The 17,217-nt window shown below is 39.1% G+C and overlaps 1 protein-coding gene across 15 annotated transcripts in view; it reads left to right on the top strand.

Annotated features, from left to right (window-relative positions):
- The window catches only part of MAGI1 (membrane associated guanylate kinase, WW and PDZ domain containing 1), a 544,874-nt gene extending 530,003 nt beyond the window's left edge, over positions 1-14,871 (top strand). For 13 of the 15 annotated variants that reach the window (XM_039851755.1, XM_039851757.1, XM_039851759.1 and 10 more), the window contains 5 exons: positions 3,588-3,681; positions 3,815-3,875; positions 4,748-4,891; positions 7,048-7,186; positions 11,185-14,871. In XM_039851755.1, coding sequence (XP_039707689.1) covers positions 3,588-3,681; positions 3,815-3,875; positions 4,748-4,891; positions 7,048-7,186; positions 11,185-11,939 — 1,193 coding nt within the window. In that variant the 3' untranslated portion in view covers positions 11,940-14,871. Of the gene's footprint in view, positions 1-3,587; positions 3,682-3,814; positions 3,876-4,747; positions 4,892-7,047; positions 7,187-9,216; positions 9,306-11,184 lie in introns of all 15 variants that reach the window. The other 2 variants (XM_039851768.1, XM_039851769.1) reach the window with 1 other exon arrangement.
- The last annotated feature ends 2,346 nt before the right edge of the window (positions 14,872-17,217 follow it).

Genomic DNA, 17,217 nt, shown 5'->3' on the forward strand with positions numbered 1-17,217 from the left:
TTCGTTGATTTCCTTGGCTTTGTAATGTGATTCTGTAAGAGAGGCTAAGGATATTACCATGGAAACAAGGTTAGAATTGTAATCTCTTGTCACGGAGATATGTTGAAACCCAGGATAGAAGCTCCTGTCAGAAGTTAGTGCCCTGATTTAGCACGGTGCCGTGACAGTACCTTGAGAGCTAGGATATGCTTTTCTTGATACACGATTGCTATGGAAAGTGTAGTAATATCCATTTTCATTCCTCTGAGAGAGCTAAAATAGGTGTAAACATGGTTTAATAAAAGATGTAGGGTACTTTCTGGAATATATCATAAAAACAGCCAATCTGTCAATCTGCCTTGGAGTTTTAAAAGTCAGATACATTGACACCCTTTCATAATACTGCTGCTGGAGCATACTCCTATATCAGGCCCTTCTTTTATAGTATTTTTTATTATAGGGGGCAAATTTTGCTTTGGGATAGAGCTATAAATTTATGATAATGGGCTTCATCTCTGTATTTTAAAAAGTTAGAATTTCAACATTTAAAGTCTTGGTTTAATTCTAAATGAAGACTTAAAATGCTGCCAGTGCCAATGCTGCCAGTGCCTCCACTTGCTTTCTGGGTGACCTTGGACACATTACCTGCCTTTTCTAAGTCTCAGCTGTAAAATGGGGGTACTATCTACAGTTATTGAGTTGTAAGAATTAAATGAAATAATGCATGTGATAATGCACTTAGCACGGTTCTTGGCACATTGTAAATGATCAAGAAATGGTGGTTATTCATAGATTAAGAAAAACAAAACTCAGGGAGCTCAAATAAGCATTTGCATATTAAATGTTAATTTTAAAATGCTTAAGGTTTAGCTTCGACCAAAACAGATTTGCATGTAAATAAGTGAAAAATAGCAAATGAAGCATCAGAGGGAAATGAATAAAATAGTTGTCTTTATGTGCATTGAGTAATTATCTGTTATATCTCAGCAATCACGAAAGCAGCAGAAACATAAAAATTGTTTGCGAATGGGATCTGATCTGCCTGGAAAACTCTGGCTACCAAAAACATACAAGAACTCTTAAGGGGAACCTCTATACAATTCAGTAATTATAATCATTTTAATTACAAGGAAACATTCTTTTTTTTGTATCCTGATTATGATTTCCCCATGGTCCGAACAATCTTGTGACTTCCCAGAGAGTCTCCATAAAATTAATTACAATGAGCAATATCAAGTTTTTTTTAAGGACCAATACATTTGTTTATGAAACTTCTGGTGAATCATAATGAGAAGCTGTGCAGTCTTAGTCCTTTGTACTGACACAGTAGGTGTATTCCCTGAAATATCTTAGATTTATCACCTTGGTTGTACCAATTAACTTCAATCATCAAAATGCACTAATCATATGCTTTTAATATTTTGATAACAGTAATAAATACATGCTACCAAAAAGATATGCTAATCATTTTAGGGCAGTTTTTTTTTTCTCTCTTTCTCAAATAACTTTGACACCAGTTCTCTCAGATATTTCTCTTATCCCACATGTGCAGTAGAGAAAACTGAGGCATAAAAAGTTTAAGTAACTTTGCTTAAGTCAGAGCCAGTAAATTGCAGAGCTCGGAATGCAAAGCCAGATAGTCTGACTATAGAATCTGACCTTGTAACCATAGCCAGATAGTCTGACTATATAGAATCTGCCCCTGTAACCATTATGATAAATGCCTCCCCATAAAGTTGAGAAGCATCAACTTCCCAACTCGGTCACAAGGCATATTGGCATGGTGGCATGGTTAAAGGTTTTGAGGAGTCCACAGGGAAAACAAAACACACACATGCAAAAACATTTCTCTCTGTTTCACCCATTATTTCTCACCCTTAATTGACCACAGGTTCTTTTTCCCTCAGAATCTCTAGAAACATTTGGTAAAACAGATGGTGAGAAAAACATTATGCTGATGCATGAACAGGGTTCACATTTCAGTTCACTTGATATAGTTACATTTTGTTGTTAATCTTGTACTTTAGTTATAAGAATCATGGGCTTTATGGCTGGACTATAAACTGTTAAAAACATATTTCAACTTTCTTGTTTTGCAGAAAATTTAAATAACTTACACATGTTCCACAGTAATAAATAAAAAGTAGAGGTAATAGCAAGATCCGTAACTACTGATAAATGTGTACTGAGTGCTTACTGTATGTCAGGTACTGTACTAAACATTTCATATACTTTTATCTAAGAGAAGGAAGTAAATGTCATCATCTTCTATCAGATGAGAAAAATAAGGCACACAGCTAATGAGCAGTGAAACTCGGGTCTGAATCTCAAGCCCCTGCTTTTAACAACTGTGTATAATGAAAATAACAAACTGAATAATACCCTTAGGAAAGGAAAATGGAAGGTAGACAGCACGTGATTGGGATCTGAGGGACGTCTCATCACCTAGAAGAACTGCTGTAGAGAGAGATGTAGTCCATGTACCCAGTTGGGGTACTAAACACAGTTTCCCATAGAAACATTGCCGTACATGATGGGTTGATAGATATTCAGCAAACATTAAAGTGCCTCCTATGAATCATTGTACTTCTAGAAACTTCTAGAGTTCCTGGCATTTATAAGCTAATCTTAGCACTTAACCCCATATTTAGCATTTTTTTTGAATAGAAGATTTATGTTCCGAACAGTCAACCTAAAAAATATTTAAAGTGCAACTTGCTCATGGCTACTTACTGTCTGCCTTGAAAATAATGGAGAAATCATTCTTAAAAGAACTTATAACCATTACCATATGAACGATTTAATTTTAATATATTCATGTTGGTGTGTAGTCTATAGGCATGATCGTGAATGTTTTCAAAATCTGGATCTCCAAACTTCTAGAGATAAATGAAGTTGCTTATGAATGTGGCTAGTGGAGAAGAAAGTCAATTTACATAAGAATATAATCATATTCATTATGTTTGGGTGGCTTCATGATTTATACAATTTATATTTACAAGCTCAGACTCTGATGAATGCAGGTTTTAAAATTAATTTCTCATGAGTGATAGTAGATGGAATCTGTCAAGAACTCCACATTTTCAATTGTGCTTCATTAAAAGCAATGAGGAAGAAAGTAGTGTGCGTGTGTGACAAGATGTTAGCCCACTTCTAATTTTAATATTCACATTAGGCAATCAAGCAGACTCACTAAATATTGCTGATAAATTACAGGCAATGTTAGCAAAGACATGTATTATTAGCCTGTAAAATTCCGCGAACTAATTCTGATGTGGTACAGTGTTTTAATGGGACTGCCGTTTTTAAGTGGCGAGAGATGAGAGACACCGATCTTGGCTACAATTTTAGAGTAGAATTTTCTTGGGCAAACTCTATTTTATTTGTGGGGGTGTCAGTTAGGAGGAGGATAATAGTATACAGGGCTCACATCATAGAATATCTTAGAATGGTTCTCTAAGTTCTTGTTTAAAAATTCAAGTTAGAACTGCTTGAAATGGTGACAGAGAAGCTTGACTTGTCATTCAGATATGGGACTTCTACACAACCTTCTAGTGTGAGGTCTTTTCCAGGGTCCTCATTTCGTTATGCTCTGTCTCATCCTGCAGAGTCTTCAAATGCAACGTTGCTGACCAATGCAGAGAAGATTGCCACCATCACCACCACACACACCCCCTCTCAGCAAGGGGTCCAGGAGACCAGGTCAGACATGGCTTTGGTTTCTTTTGTTGGTTTAAAGGGAAAAAAGTAACTCTTGGCATGATGACATTCATCCTTGGTTCTTTCTCAGTTTCCCCTCGGGTTGCCCTTACGTTTATTTCTCTCACTTTGGCAGGAATACCACCAAACCAAAGCCGGAATCTCAGTTTGAGTTCAAAGCACCCCAGGCAACACAGGTGAGGGCTGTTTCTCTTTCTTCTCTTTTTGCTTTGTATGCTTCCTTCCAACTTTCTGAGGCTGCTTTTATGAGGCATCTTTTACAAGGTACCCTCAGTTAAAATAAATAACCTTTTGTGAGAGGATATACTAAATACGTACTTACATTTGGTTGTCTAGGAAGTGACATTTTACTACCTTTGAAAAATATTCCTAGATATCCTTTGCTGGGAGGAAAAAACAAATAAAATAAAAGCCAAAATTGGCGATCAATGGAAGAACAAAACAGCTGATATCTGTTTGTGGTATTCATAATTATATTTATGCCAATAAAATGTCTTTTTCTTAAGGTGTTTCTCAGGCTTGTGAATTTCAGGTGGTACCCATAGAGCTAAATACTTGTCTCATACGATGGTAATGGAGGGTGCACAAATAATAGCAGGTGAAGTAAATTTGGGAAACACTGGATGATATAGTTAAATAGGTTCCTTTTTTTATTGGTCTTCTCAGAGCCTTTTGGTATCCTAATGATGGATACTGCTGACATTTTTCAGGCATGGGGAAGGGAGGCTGAACATCCAATAACGTGCAGGATGGTATAATGTAATGAATTTTCCTTCCGTGAATGTGAATTGCAGCCTCACTGGTTACATTTTAATATATGCATTTGGTGTGCAGTCTATAGGCGTGCTCATAAATGTTTTAAAATTCTGTATCTGCAAACTTCTAAGGTTAATGGATATTAATAAACAATCGAGGATCACCAAGAGGGGGATAGCGATTGTGCCTTTTTGTCAAATCAGCATAATAGAAAGTGTGTGAGAAGAGATGGAGAAAAATATGTGTGGATATAAGTTCTCCCAGAATGATTACATTTTATTTCTTGAAATAGGATCAAGATTTTTACACTGTGGAACTGGAAAGAGGAGCCAAGGGATTTGGCTTTAGTCTTCGAGGGGGCCGAGAGTATAACATGGACCTTTATGTTCTGCGCTTAGCAGAGGATGGTCCTGCAGAAAGGTGTGGAAAGATGAGGGTAAGTAGGAAAAGGAGTCTGGAGTAGATGTAAATATGTCATCTGCAGTGACTTTTTACATTATATAGCTAGAACTTTCTTGATCATGAGAAATACATTTCCTATAGCTTTCACAACATTCTAAATGCATGACGCCTACCCTACGGTAAATTTCTCCCTGAAGCATAGTTAGTTGTAGCTGCTAAAGTTAGGTGATCCCTTCCAAATCATTGGAGTTGAATGAAGGATTAAAATTACTTACAAACTTATTAAAGTAAATATTTTCCAAATCCCATTTCCATAGTTGTTATACCTAATCTCACAAGGCAGACACATCACTTCACAGGAATTCCTGGGTGTACCAGGATGTTCAGAAAGCAGGAAAACCCTGTAGTTCTATAAGTTTTGGGTGGTGCGCTCCATTCTGTCTCTAGCTAGTCACCAACCATCTTACCCTGACCTCAGGAGCATGTTGACTCTGCCTCAGCAAAGGGTCAGTTACTCCATGGCGTGAATATTCAGGGTTGCTCTGTGATAGTCAAAGCTGCAAGTTTTAAATACACAAATGCCAAGAGTCTACTCTGCTCTGTTTAGATATTTCATATCTGTTACTGTGTATGAATGTGTTGATCTCCTGGGCGGGTTAGATAATTAAAAAAAGAAAAGTCATTTGCTCATTATAGATAGGTCACATAGATCGAGACATACATATAGGGAGCAATCTGCAAAGAATTAAAAGAAATCAAAAGTTAAGTCAGGAAAGGAAAAAAGCGAATGAAATTGGGCCAGAACAGAAAAAGGAAAAAAGCGACCAAGAGTAGGGAACTTAATATTTGTACTTAAGACACAATCCTTACTTTTAAGTTTCTTCAGATTGAATTTTTTAATGAGCTTTTTTAAAATTAGGAAAGTAGACATGTAGGTGGTTTTAAAAAAAAATTAAACAGTGAACAATGGTACATAATAAAAGGTAGTTTCCAGTGTCAAACTGCATACTAGTTTCTTATACATTCTTCCTTGATGCATTTACATGCACAATTTGTGCATATACAATGCAGTAGTTAGAGGAATGTATTCATTTTGTTTAAATTTCAAACAGATGGAATATGCTTTTCCATGTCTTTACTCACTTAAGAGTTTCTAATTGAATGAATTACCATTATCACGATATTTTTTATAATGCTGAATAGATCATAAGATGCATTTACATGTATTATCTGATTTGACCCCCTCAGCTTGGTAGGCATGGGGTATTATTACCTCCTTATACAGATAAGGAATCGATCGCTAAGAAGTTAAAAGAACTTGAGCAAGACCACTTAACTAAGAAGTGATAGGACTCAAATTCAGGGCTTCAAAATCCAAAGCTAGTGCTTCTCTTCCACCTCCTGGAATATATTAGCTCCACGAGAGCAAGGATCTGGCCTGTCTTGTTCACTCCTTTATCTGCTGTGCCTAAAATAGCAGCTGACACATAGTAAGTGCTGCAGTCATGTATCAACCAGGATTGCGATCTCCTCTGAAGGCTCAGCTGGGAAAAGATTTGCTTCTAAGCTCATCCACAGGGTCACTGGCAGGATGCAGTACCTCTTGGGCTGCTAGCCCCAGCCCTCCATCATTTCCTTATCATGGACTAGGGCAGCTCACATCATGCATCAGAGTGAACAAGCGAGAGAACAAAAGAGGTCAAGGAAGACAGAAACCAAAATAATTTTGTAACCTTTTCTATGAATTGACCTCTCATCACATTTGCCATATTCTCTTTGTTAGAAGCAAGCCACTAATTTCAACCCACATTCAAAGGGAAGGAGATTACACAGGATGAATACAAAGAGGTGGGCGTCATTGAGAGCCATCCTAGAAGGTGCTTACCACATCCTCCTTCCTTCAATTAATATTCCCCTTACTTCTTTATTATTTTTTTATTAGCACTGACACTATCTAACATACTTGTATTTTTCTAATTTTCTTGTTGTCTCTCTCCCATTAGAATGTCATCTAAATGAAGGCAGGAATTTTTGTTTTGTTCACCGCCGAATCCTAAGCAGTAGAAGATTTCCTGGCATTTATTCAATAAATATTTAGTAAATCAATCAATATAAGAATTTTAAATCATAAAGCACCTCAATAGCTGGTGAAACCCTTTTGTGATCTTTGTTCTTTCTTGCTTTGGGCAGATTGGTGATGAAATTTTAGAGATCAATGGTGAAACCACCAAAAACATGAAGCATTCTCGGGCTATAGAACTGATTAAGAATGGTGGCCGCAGAGTGCGTCTTTTTCTGAAGCGGGGAGACGGCTCGGTACCGGAATATGGTGGGTCAAACTATGAAAACATTCCTTCCTTCCCTGGCATGACTCCATGAATTTGTCTCCAGAACTGCAGCAGGAAAGTCTTTTTGTTTCCCCTATTCACCAGTGTCTTACCAGCCTTTCGCACCATGTGATTATTTGCCTCGCTTGTTCTGAAATCTCTACACATTTCATCCTTTTGCTTGCTTACGTGGACTGGGGCATGGCCTAAGACAAGATCTTTATAGCCCCCTTTCTGATAATCAGAGAGAACATTTTGTCTAGTCCGACCAAGAGCGAAGGAATGATTGTTTGAACTGTGCCAAACTGTTTCTCAGATCCAATTGTTAGCACAAAATGACTATACTCCTTTTAAGAAGCAGGAAAGCAGGTTTCCTGAGTGATATGTTGAGGCACAAATCTTTTTCTTTTTCTTTTTTGGTTACTTGATGTCTTAAGAGACGTGAAATTTTGAGATGATTTGGGGGCCTTGCTCACCACCTTTATGCTTTGTATACAACACTTCTACATCCCGCCCCCCACACTGATCTCTACCCCAAATCAGACCACCTGAGCCCACTGCTATAAAACAAACAAAACTGTTGATATGTTAGCCATATGTTTTTAAGTGATAAAGGATGAACTAGATTCCCAGTGCTCATCATGAGGGAAACACATTACTATACCTTTCCTGTGGGGAAAGCCAGGTTATACATAAAGTTCTTTTGTCATATCTGTAGACATGATCTGAGTAAACAAACAGCAATGATCTCTACATAGCTTAGTGTCCTGATGGCAAAATATTGTATATTATAATAATTATGTCCTGTTTATTTGAGATTCTTGTTTAAAATTTAAAAAAAGAAAAGCTATGCCCTAGATGTAGGGCTTTTCTTCCCAGCCAAAGGTCTACCAAAGTTTCTATAGAAACTGTGATTGAATCGTCCCCATATACGTCAGTCCCCTTTATTAGGGATTTTATCTGTCACCCTCTTTTCTGAAAGTCATTCCGCACAATTCCCAGTTGCATTTTGGACTTGATAAGATCTTTAATTCAGATGCAGCTCAAAGACAAGGGTAACTACTATGAAGGACAACCTTCCCAGGTGTTGGACATTAATACAGGTGCAAAACATAAGGGGCCCGTGGTATGGGGAGGTGGGTATCAGATGAGGCCCCTTTAGACATGGCCAACCACAGGGGAGGTATTTTGACAACAGTAAGGTGTTACAGCTGTGCACTGTACTAAACCACTGATAGGTGTATGGATGCCACTGAAACTGTGTAACGTTGTCTCCCTTTTCTGTCTTCCCTATGCTTCTGTTGGATGTGATATTTCATTTGAGAGTCACCGTCAGTAACCTGTGTACCTTCTCAAAACCTATGTCTCTTGCACTGAGGATGAAAATCCAACACTAACAAATGTTCTTTGGGCTAAAAATAAAGATCATTTACTCGGTTTTCCAAAAGGGGTTGAACATGCCGGGGTTGTGCTGCTGTAATGTCTCCATGTATCATTTGGACTAAATCTCTCTAATTCTATTGATTAGAGTCACAAATGGGTTATAATATGTTAAGTTCCAATATTTTTCTGACTTGATTGGAACCTGCTTCTCTGTGAGGCTATTTTTGTAATGAGTTTTTTGTACTTAATTTAACTGTCGCGGTCTTTGGGGGAGGGGGAGGGAGGGAACTTTGTTCTTTTGTTGTTTATTGTTAATGCTCTCCTATGCCAGCCTGTCATTGTTCCAGTTGTTTGAAGAAGAAAAAAAAAAAGAAAAAAGAAAAAAGGATGCATCCATTGTCTGGGTCCTCGAGTCACCTTATATGGCTGTCTAAATATTTCGCTGTTCTGATTGCGGTCTCTGCAGCCTTATTTGAGTGTTGCCTTAGACTGTCTGACTGGACAAATAAACTCTCTTTGCCCTATGTTAACAAATGCAGATTTTTTTTCTTTCCTCTTTGTTATAGGGAATCTAAATGTTCAACTTTTTCTCTTTCTCTCTTTCTCTTTCTCTCTGACTGTTCTTGGTGCTGGGCCCTCCCTTCTACAGCGATGATACCTCCTAATATCGCTGCATGTATGAGAAATGAAAAGCTCGGGGAGGCTTGCTTCTACCTTATGGGCCATAATCAAACTACGGTTTGTAGCTCAATCAATACTAGGTGTTTCTGTGCTGTGGCCTAATTTCCTCATTGCTTCTGCTTAGCTCTATTTTGATATGTTTGGCAATTCATTCTGAGCACCCTGCGTTCTTTGAATTGTAAGTACACCGCTGACCCTGTTGAAGTCTTGCTCTCCCTTATCTTAAAAGTAGGTATAAGAAACCTCAAGGTTAGATTTACGATAGTGATCTAAGCACCTTCACTCACCCACATCTTAAAATGACTTTGTGTTAATTATTATAGCCTACCCAGCATTTAGAAAGAACAAACCTCACATCACAGAGCTCTCACCTAGGTAGATAGGGCTTTGCTAGACAGGAAGATGAGATTTCCTGTTTGATCAGTTATCACTTGACCAAGGGCAGCCCATGGGCCAAATCCTGTCCACAGCCTATTTTTCGTAAGTAAAGTTTTAGTAAGTAGTACATAGCCATGCCCGTTTTTTAATGTGTGTCTAAGACTGCTTTTACACTACAGTGCCAGAGTTGAGTAGTTGTAACAAACTGTGTGGCCCGCAATGCCAAAAATACTTATTCTTTGGCTTTTTACAGAAAGAGTTTGCCAACCGCTCCTCAATGGCTATATTTCTGCTTTTGTTAACACCCACTCAAGGTTCTGGGAGATCATTCATGAAACAGTTGCTTGTTGCCTCATGAAAGATCCTTAAAGAACATCCACTTCATCTCTGTGGCTGTCTCCCTGGTTTTCCCTCCACACTGCAGCACACCATTTCTTGTGCCTTGCCTAAAAGTATATAATGTGTATGACTTGTTGGGTTTAGTTGTAACGAAACACTCCTGCTTTAAAAAGAACTCTCGTAAATTTGGGACACTACCTAAAACATCGTCAGTGTTATTTTCAATAGTTTAATAATGCATAGGAGCCTTGTGGGTTACCCTGCTTTTAAATCTATAGATGTCTTGATGTGGTAAGAAGCAGTCCAGTGACTCCATGGCTCATAGATGTAATTATGGCTGCTTTGTACAGCATAAAGAAAAGTGCCTCTAAACTTAGAGACTTAATCTGAACTCCCGATGTCAACTATGTACCTGACAACCTCCCTTCCACTCCCTTTTATCTGTCAGGAGACTCCACATTTTAAAAACAGTTTCTTAATCTTATACAAAAGTAGAGAAATAGTTGGATAACATGCACAAAGGCAAAGAGAATGTTTACTGGACCCTCACATTCATGTCACATTTGCAGTCACCAACATCTGGCCGTGTTGCCTCCATAATCTCCTTTGCCCACCACCCTGGATTATTTTTTTAATAGAAATATACTTTGCATACAGTAAAATGCATAAAGCCTAAGTATAGAGTGCAGTGAGGTTTTTTGTTTTTGTTTTAACCTCTGTGTGCACACATTTAATTACCACCCCGATCAAGACATAGACTATTTCCATTCCCCCAGGTCAATAGCGCAGATTATTTTTAAATTAAAACACAAGTATTCTTCAAAGGAAAGAATATTTTCTTTCACCAGTGCATGGGAGGGGTGGGAAAGGGAGAAGGGTGGTGAGTGGGAAAAGAAGGGATAAAGTGGGGGAAGTTCTGATACCTCTAGACAGACTTGAGGTGGTGCCTTTATGGAGTAAAATTGTGACTGTTATAAATTCTTTAATGATCTATGCCTTGAGTATAGAGAACAGTAGGCTAGACCCTGAAAGCCACAAACACTATTGTTTAACCCTAACTAGCTGCAGTTATACTTATCCAAGACTCAGGTGGCTTCGATCTGACTGCTTTAACTGTGTGTATGTTGTGACTAATGAGATCTCACGTGTGGGAGTGGGGACAGGAGCCCAAGGTCCTTCCTACTCGACTGACTGCCGCTCTCCTCTCCTTTCCTCGCAGACCCCGGCAGCGACCGGAACGGCCCCTGCGCCGGTGCACAAGGGCTTCCGGAAATGAGGTCCGGGCCCGCCGACCGCCGGCCGCACCCGTCCCTGGAGTCCAGTTACCCACCCGATTTTCACAAATCATCACCACATGGGGAAAAGCGGGCACACGTGAGAGATTCCAAAGGCAGCAGGGAGTACAGCAGACAACCCAACGAACATCACACATGGAACGGAACTTCTAGAAAACCGGACAGTGGGGCTTGCCGACCCAAGGACCGGGCACCAGAGGGACGAAGAGAAGCACAGCCTGAGCGGATGGTGACCAATGGCCCCAAGAGACGATCTCCCGAGAAGCGGAGGGAAGGCACCCGGAGCGCTGACAACACTTTGGAGAGGAGGGAGAAGCATGAGAAGAAAAGAGAGAGTTCTCTCGAGAGGAGGCGAGAGCGGTCGCCGACCCGCAGAAGGGACAGCTCGCCCAGCCGTCGGAGGAGGTCTCTCGAAAGACTCTTGGACCAGAGAAGATCTCCAGAGCGAAAGAGAGGGAGCTCGCCCGAAAGGAGAGCAAAATCGACGGACCGGAGGCGAGCAAGGTCCCCGGAGCGGAGGAGAGAGCGGTCACTTGAGAAAAGGAACAGAGAGGACAAAGTCAGCCACCGAGAAAGGGAAGAGACGAGTCTGAAGCAGGATGCCGGCAGAAGTTCCAGACATCCCCCAGAGCAGAGAAGGCGACCGTACAAAGAATGTAGCACCGACCTCAGTATCTGAGTTCTGAGTCGCATTCCAACCTTTACCGTGTCAAAGGTTCTAAGAGGAAGGTCACAAACCTGAAATAATTTAGTTTCTTACCTAATGAAGCATCTGACACCTGATGATCCTATAAATAGCAACAAACACTTTATGCATTCGAAATCTTAAAAGAAAAAATATATATGAAAAGTGTTGTGCCTGATGTATAATATTAAAGAAAGTATTTTTAATGCATACTTTTTTGGAAATTATTTGCCAAATGCTGCCCCAAAGGGATATAAATTTTGTTTCTACATAAACTGTAGACTTGTCAAGAATTGTTCCCTTATTTTGGGCAATCTTTTTCTCTCCCGGTTAAATAGGGCTGTTGATTATTTTCTGTAAGTAAGGGAAATTATTGACTACATTTAATTAATTTGATATAGACTTATGTAACGATGTAGTGCTATACTGTAGTTAGGAGTTTTTCTTTAAAAAAAAGGCAAAAGTTATATTTGTAAAAGCTGAGGACTCTTTGGAGTGGGTTAGGATTGCTGATGATTTTAAAATCAAGCAAACTGTATGAAGAGACTACTATTGCAAATGAAGGATATTTATAGCTAACCTATACAGCACAAAGAAATGTTATGTTTTTGGGTCATAGTCTGTACTCTTCCTGGCCATACAAAGGCACAGAGAGGAGAAAGTTGGCCGCCGTTACCCAAATGCAGCCCGAGCACAGATGGTCAGGTTCACTAGCATTACTAACATCTAATAAGATCTCATTAAGGCAGTGCCATCACAGCTTTGCTCAACTACTGGAAGGAATGGACAACAAATACCTTCTGTGTTGTGTTGTGTTGTGTTGTGTTGTCTGATTTGAGACTGAGTAGTTGAGAGAATGGGGGATAATATGTCCAGTGTGAAGGAGTTACAGAAGTCCCCGATACAGAAAGTATGTTTCCCCTTTTTAGCATAAGCCAGTGGTTGCCCTTTGCCAAACTGGAGAGGAGGGAATGAGCCTCGGTGGAAGTTACCTCTCTGTTGATATTTAAATAAGTGAGAATTGGAGACGCTTAGTCTTAGAAATGCCGATTTCCCTCCCTTTAAAACCTTAACAATGGTCTCCAGTATGTGAAAGGGAAAAAAGGCCACAAGCCCAGAGGTTTCAGATCTGGTTGACAAACTCTGCCCTCATGACCCTGTCCTTTGAATTTTTGGACAGCAGAGCAAAACATAACGATTTTTCTTTTTTAAAAACCTATTATTTTGCGATCCCATGGAAGGTGTGGTTGGGTCGGCTGTAGCCCCATGATGTGATTGAAATGGATTACTGCCTAGCTGAGCCAAAATGTTTGCTCGTACCTGTTGGATCACTACAGCAAACCATTGCTTACAATGCATTGTATATTTCTGTAGTACTATTTTGCATTTTCCGTACAGTCATAAAACTTTGCAAGTCAATCACTGTTGTTCTCATGGTACTGCTTAAAAAAAAAAAGGAAAAAAACGGAGAAAACCAGCCAATCGTTGTGTACAGAGTTAAGAATTGTAATTAATAGAGCCTGTTTAAAAAAAAAAAAAGCAACTGTTGCCTTTTTTCTTGTATAAAAGAGAATTTATGACTAAAAATTTAGCTGTGAGGAATGTGATACGTGTTTATATTTCTGAATATGGAACAAATTGATTCATTGGGATATATTTTAATGTGAACTAAATCAGGTATGTAAAGCTGTTTTAAAATGGGAGACTATATAAGTAATTCTCTAAAGCTTTAGTTGGATTGAATATCATCATATCCTCCATGGTGAGCCTGCTTGTGAATTATTAAGCATTTGTTTGCATTCTCTTCTTCACTCACTTTTTGCAGTGTGCTATGGACTTAATGCTGTTTCTGTATTGATGAAAAGCAGTATGTGGGCCAATCTTTTTATAAAACACTATGCATATATAAATATTACATTGTTCATAGCTTTATTTGACTTATAGGTTTATACATGACATTAAACTGAGTATCTGTGGTTGTGTGGACATTCACAAAACAAGTTCCTTTCCCAGAACAGACACAATGAACATTCTATAACTAAAAAAGAGGGAAAAGTCTGTGACTGCTATTTGTATCAAAGTTTTCCATACATAGCGTACTTTGAGCTGTAGTAGTAATGCTGAGGGAGAGTACAACTGAATAATGATATTCTTTTTCACCCATCTCTTCAGAGCCAACTTGGAGATTTTATTCCTAAGATTCCACTGCTAGGAATTTTCTCACTATTTCTAGCAAAATCTGTGATATTAAATGCTCAATGCTCTCAATTGTAGTCTACAGTTTTAAATAAATGAAATCGAGGTGGATTTTTGGAGTACATCCTAAAGTTAATATATCGATGTCTTTCTTGTCAGAGATGACACATGACTTTTTTAAATCTATGTGCTACCCACCTGGGCTTGTCTCAGTCTGTGAAGACTTCTGGTGTGGCAGTTTCGTCTGAATTCCACACGTCAGATTTGCTTTGGAAATATTGTACTGTACAGGGACTATGCATTAAGCAGAAAGATATAGTTTTCTCCGAACTACTGTAACCTTAAATTGGAGACTGATTCTTGTGAGCCTACTTCCCTAGTCCTCCGCTTCATGTAAATGTCTTGATGAGAGATGGCGAATGAGTATTTTGTATGATTAAATCAAACAATTTAGGAATTTCCCTCTCACCCATTACACAGTTGATGCTTGGAAGAATGTTGGGGGAGAACTCAACACCCTACTTGTATTTTTTAAGTTTCTTTTGTGAAAGATTTTTTAATGCATTTTTACTGTAAAAATACATGGAAATGTATGCATTCCATAACCACTATTGCTTCTGGATTGATATCTTTCTTGTCTGCGTGTTGTCTGAAATGTATCAAGGTCAAGTAATCAACTGAGAGTGTCTGGCTCCAGCTCGATGAAATATACCATTCTGTTGAAAGAGAAGGAATTATGTCTTTGCATTAGTTTAGTGCCTTGCTACTCAAAGTGTGGTCTGTGGACCAGCTGCCTCATCAACACTGCAGATCCTATTAGAAATGCAGAATCTCAGGCCCCACCCTAGACCTACTGAGTCAGATTGTGCATTTAACAAGATACCCTGCTAATTCATATGCTCATGGAAGTTTGAGCAGTATGGTAGAGCATGAAACCCTGGTAATAAAGCAAAAACTAACAAGCAAAGAGCTTCGTCACTTCCTAACTGGTCTTGGGAAGTATCTTAACCTCTTTTTAAGCCTGTTTCCTCATCTTTAAAAGAGTTGGTAAGAATAACTGCGAATTGCTTAGCACACCTCTGACAATCAGAAAAATCCTCCGTAAAAGGTACCATTTTTTAAAGAAGATTTTCTGCATGGCAATCGGTATTCTATTATTTTCATTGTCCTGGTTCATTTTTCAATCAAAATAAATATTTTCTTACTCTATTAAAATGAGGAAGAAAGCCTCTATTTTAATTATAAATTTACAATGTGGCTCATGCTACTTCACAAGTATCATTACGCTTACCAGTGTTTTAAAATATGAAACCAAAAGGCTGTGCTGTGAAAGTTAAGATAAAAATAGTCTCAAAGTATAACTCTTCGAGATAGAGATGTATGTGGAGTGAGACATACTCCTAACTAGTCTCCTAGATGAAAAGGTTAACCCATTAGTGAGTGATTTAATATCTGTCCTGGTTGATCATGTAGTTCATAATGACATTCCAATTTCTCTCCACAATTTTTGGATTTTTCCTTCAGTATGACTTAGGGTTTTCCAAGAACCTAAAGTTTCTGGGCATTCAAAAAGGTATTGTGTTTAATATTAGGCTTTCCTACAATCCATCTATTTGGCAGTATTTTGTCGCCTACGTGGTAATTATGAACACTGCTCACTTCTCTACTACCTTTTTTTTTCTTTTTTTAAGATGGTATCTGGAAATGGTCCCTGGCTTAACTGACAATTGGAGCAATTTGTAAAGCCCTATGTCACATAAGTTCTTTGCCCACAGTAAATAGCCACACTGAAAGGAATGCACTGTGACTCAATTATAGCTCTCAGGGATTTTTTCCTGCGTGTGGGCAGTCTGAGACCACCTTTGATGATCTGCATTAATTATTAAAAGAAGACCCCTTTCAAGTTCCTCCAAGTGATTTTTCTTATAGTCAAGCAACATCATCAGCATTGGAGAAAGGGGGTGTTGGCACAGTAAAATCCTACTTCTCTTGGAATACATGTTATTGCATGCCCTGAAGAAGGAAAATGACAAAACTGGGCCCTCTTCAACACAATCCTTTGGGATGTTTTTTGTAGGAATGGGCTTTCTATAAAAATTTTTTGACTAGTTCCACCCACTGATATCTTTATGCATTGTACTCCTTGTCAGTAGCATACTTCTTTAATGCAAGCGTTAGGTGCTCCCTGGATCCAAAGCACCAGATCTTTTTGAAAGTAGGTGGATTTAAGCAAGGTAGTATTAACAGTAAATACTCAAGTATTGCATGCGACTGCTCCCCGCTACCACCTTTCCACTTAACTGAAAAGTTTTCACCGCCATGTCCCTCGAGGACGACTTGGTCGGCACAGCCTGGAACTCAATGCCACGCCAATAAGCACTGTTCTTTTAAGTATATTTATCCTTCAGGAAATAAAGTCTCTCATCTCAGAGGATCATATTATTGCGGAAAATCGCTCAGAAAGGCTGCTAATTCCTACATGCATAATCGGCAAGGCTTATTACTCAATTATTCATTTTTTTCAATACGTATTGAAGACTCACTCTATCAGGTACTTGGTGGGACTGGAAACACCTGCTTCCTGGTCTTGAGAGCTTATAGCTTGGTGGCAGAAGGCAAATAGATACACATAAACCACATACCAAGCAGAGTGCAGAGTCCTATGAAGGTAATTAATAGAGGGTTTAACCAGACTGAAGGTTATTCTAGAAGGCAGAGAAGGAATTAACTGGTAATAGGGAGGCCAGGGCCCAGACGTAAGAGTGTGGTACAAAATGGAAAGGGTCACAGCATGAGGGTCAGGCTGGCTTTGTTCGGAATTTTAGACATAGCGTAACAAGAGCCCATTGAAGAGCTTAACAGGGCCCCTAGTAAGCTTCATGTGTGCTCAGGGAGGGGGTGGCGGCCATCTCGGAGCTTCAGAAAGCTGGCCTCAGGAGCAACATAGAGCAGATTAAAAGAGGATGGGAGTGAATCCAGTTAGACACTAGTGTGAGTCCACAACCGTTATCGAGAAAAGCCATCCTAAATAAGGCAGGATTCCTCAGAGCTGAAAAGTTCCCAGGCCATGTTTGTC

This window comes from Pteropus medius, unplaced genomic scaffold, assembly GCF_902729225.1.
Source record: "Pteropus medius unplaced genomic scaffold, Ma_sr-lr_union100, whole genome shotgun sequence".
Classification (NCBI taxonomy): Eukaryota; Metazoa; Chordata; class Mammalia; order Chiroptera; family Pteropodidae; genus Pteropus; species Pteropus medius.